Source organism: Sinocyclocheilus grahami, unplaced genomic scaffold, assembly GCF_001515645.1.
Source record: "Sinocyclocheilus grahami isolate Dianchi unplaced genomic scaffold, SAMN03320097.WGS_v1.1 scaffold1213.1, whole genome shotgun sequence".
In the NCBI taxonomy this organism is placed as follows: domain Eukaryota; kingdom Metazoa; phylum Chordata; class Actinopteri; order Cypriniformes; family Cyprinidae; genus Sinocyclocheilus; species Sinocyclocheilus grahami.
Window position 1 is genome coordinate 844,869 of NW_015506392.1, and position 3,097 is coordinate 847,965.

The 3,097-nt window shown below is 33.2% G+C and overlaps 1 protein-coding gene across 1 annotated transcript; it reads right to left on the reverse strand.

Annotated features, from left to right (window-relative positions):
• Nucleotides 1-1,078: 1,078 nt before the first annotated feature.
• On the reverse strand, nucleotides 1,079-2,808 carry LOC107568099 (sepiapterin reductase-like). The gene is made up of 2 exons (XM_016253939.1): nucleotides 2,478-2,808; nucleotides 1,079-1,269 (listed from the first exon to the last, which is right to left on the reverse strand). The coding sequence occupies exons 1-2, from the start codon at nucleotides 2,806-2,808 to the stop codon at nucleotides 1,079-1,081; spliced, it is 522 nt and encodes a 173-aa protein (XP_016109425.1).
• Nucleotides 2,809-3,097: the final 289 nt, after the last annotated feature.

Below are 3,097 nucleotides of genomic sequence, written 5' to 3' on the forward strand. Positions count from 1 at the left end.
TGAACATGATCTTACTGTAGATCTAGACTCAATGTGAACATGCATATCTCACTCGCACAGAAACAGATTCAGTATTCCTCAAAATGAAGGACAGAAATATAAAATAATTAACAATTTCACTTTAAAACAATACAGAAATATAAAATAATTTAATATTTTGCTTTACAGTAAAAATTATGTTTTATATATCATATTTAAATAACATTATTATATGAATATAATGTTTTAATAAAATGGTTTCTTTATAAATATGGTGAATATTATATATTATATTATTTTATTAGGTGGACACTCAAATAATAATAAATTATATTATCTGAATCTAACCATATCACGTCAAATGAAAAACCCACATATTATACTTTTACATATTCTTCAGTTACTGAAAAACTGACGATTTGTTTACTCTGAACAAAACTTTTGCCTCAAAATATATTTGGTAGCTGTAATAATTCTCATTTACTACATAAATCTGTAACATGTTTAAAGATGACGTAGTAGATGAATAGCAAAATTGGTACAAATCAGTACAAATCGGATGTTTAGAAAAGAGTTTTGTGCCATCTAGAGGACTAGAAGAACCCCCATCATCTGTTTATTAAAGTGCCCTTATTATGGGTTAGGAACGTTCTTGTTTTGTTTTTGGGAGTCCACAACAACAGGCTGACATGCATGCAAGGTCAAAAAAACATTTTAATTGTCTTATAATATGCATTTATTTTTACCTTATTTGCTCAACGACTTATACACGGTGCACTTTCAGGTTTAAAACTTTGCAGGATGTTTTCATTCAGCTGTGGGAGGTCATTTTCAAAAATGCATATAGGGGCACTTTAAGGGAACACACTATAGACGTAGTGAACTAGATGACGGTTCTCTGTGTTTCTTTGTGCAGATCTTCACCTCCACCACTAGATGTCCTCAGCTGCTTTATCAAACTCCACACAGCTGGAGCAGAAGCATGCCTGAACATTTATTCATTTTTATTCCTTAAACAGATTTTTAAGACCTAAAAAGAACACAAATCTATCCAAACATTAAAGCCTCTGTTGAGCATGCAGTGTGAGAGCTGTGAGCATCAGAGCTCATAGAAGTCCAGATGCGCGCCGGACTGATAGTCGTTGTCCAGCAGGAGCTTCATGAGTTTGGCTCCGGACTCCTCGCAGGAGAGCAGCTGGCCCTCGGAGAACATCAAGGAGAAGGAGCGCCGCAGCTGCAGATCTCCGGAGGACAGGCGCGCCTGCAACTGCATGTCTGTGTCCAGAGGACCTGCGGCACACATGATTACAAAACACTCAGAACAGCTGATTAACCTCTGCCTGTTATCAGCCGTGTGTTTTTGCCAGGGTCCCCGGACGTTCCCCCAAACCATCGATTCCCAAAACTTTTCATCATTGAGCTAAAATATTTACTTTGAGGTTGAGATGTTATTTTGAGAGTCGATATACTGTATATCCACACACTCACATGTTCACGGTTCTCTGATGTTGATTAACGGTCACGTGACATGCAGGTAAACAAATGCAATATTCATATGATTTTTCTTTACTGTTCTTTTTGTGTGGCTCTGATAGGATGTGTGTAAGTATTGCTGTGTTGTATGTGTTTGTTGTCTTATGTTTACCTATGATTACCTGCCAGGGGACCGCGGATGAAAACTATAGCCATTGGCTAAATTCGGTATAATGCATGAAATGGAAACATTTATGTTCAAATTGAGCATGGACCCTTTTCAAAGAAATGTAAATGTAAGAAAAAATAATTCAGTGTTTTATTTTGATTTTGTTTGTTTTAAAAATTATTAATTTATTGAAAATTAAAATTGTATTTATTAAATTTACCATTTTTAATTATTTATTAAGTTAATTTTTATATTTTATGTAATTTTTAGTACATTTATATTTTTGTTGTTTTTATTTTTAATTGTTTATTGATTTTAATTGTACTTTTTATATTTTAATAGTTTTTGTTTATTTATTTGTGACGTTACATTTATATCATTTAATTGTTGGTGTTTTATTTTTGTTTTACATTTTTTAATAGTTTATTCATTTTTATTGTGTGGTTTTTATCAAGTTTTATATTTTAATTGTTTTTATTTTTAAATTATTTATTAACTTTCAATTTACATTTTGTAAGTGTTATATTTTTTATATTTTTTGTTTATACTTAAATTTTTAGTATGTTTTTATCTTTATTGTTTTTATTTTTTAATTGTATTTTAATTTTAAATTAAGATTTATTTCTAATGTGTTATTTTTACTATTGGTTTTTTATATTTAAAAAAAATTAAAATAATAAAAATTAAAATAATAAAAATTAGATTTAAATCGATGAATATATCTAACAGTACAATACTATAATGTATTTTTTATTTATTTTTTTTAGATTTAATAATGTTTAGATATTTGTACTGGAAAACAAGACAAAAATGCTGAGTTAGATTTTTTGCAGTGCAATGACAAACTCAAACGCACCTGCGTTATTGATCAGGAGCAAGTGGTCCATTTCTGACACTGAAGTCTCTTTAGCTGCCTGAACCGTTTTTTCCACGCCTTCCTTCTTCTCCAGATCGGCTTGCACGCAGCAGACGTCCAGCTGGTTCTGTCCGCCGTACAGGGTTATGATGTCCTCCTTCAGCTGGTTGAGCTGCTCTGTGGTTCGAGCGACCAGCATCAGGACGGATCTGGGCTTCAGCAGGCAGCTGAGCTGCAACGCTAGTGTCCGGCCGAAGCCTTTAGACGCTCCTGTGATGATGCACAGAGCTCTGCCCAGATCCCTGGGCTCTCGAGAGATCTTGTCTTCCATTGAAGGCCTTCAGAGACGCTGGACTTCAGATGATGAGGAATCTCAGCAGCGTGTGGCGCTTTATATCCAGTGACTGCGAGAGAAACTAATCCATTTCACGCAGTTTCATAAAAGATCATTCATAAAGAGAGAGTTAATGCTGTTAAATAATGTATGAGAGTGACCATGAGTGATGGAACAATTAAGATTTGTTAGTATTTTTTAATAAAGTGTCTTCTGCTCATCAAGGCTGCGTTTATTTGATCAAAAATACAGTAAAAATTGTGAAATATTATTAGAATGTAAAACA

What these genes read in the sequence shown, in the direction of transcription:
- LOC107568099 (XM_016253939.1), bottom strand. Translation starts at nt 2,808, where the DNA reads ATGGAAGACAAGATCTCTCGAGAGCCCAGGGATCTGGGCAGAGCTCTG. An exon ending in GCTCCTGATCAATAACGCAG is followed by an intron (nt 1,270 to 2,477) that starts GTGCGTTTGAGT and finishes TGTGTGCCGCAG; the next exon opens with GTCCTCTGGACACAGACATG.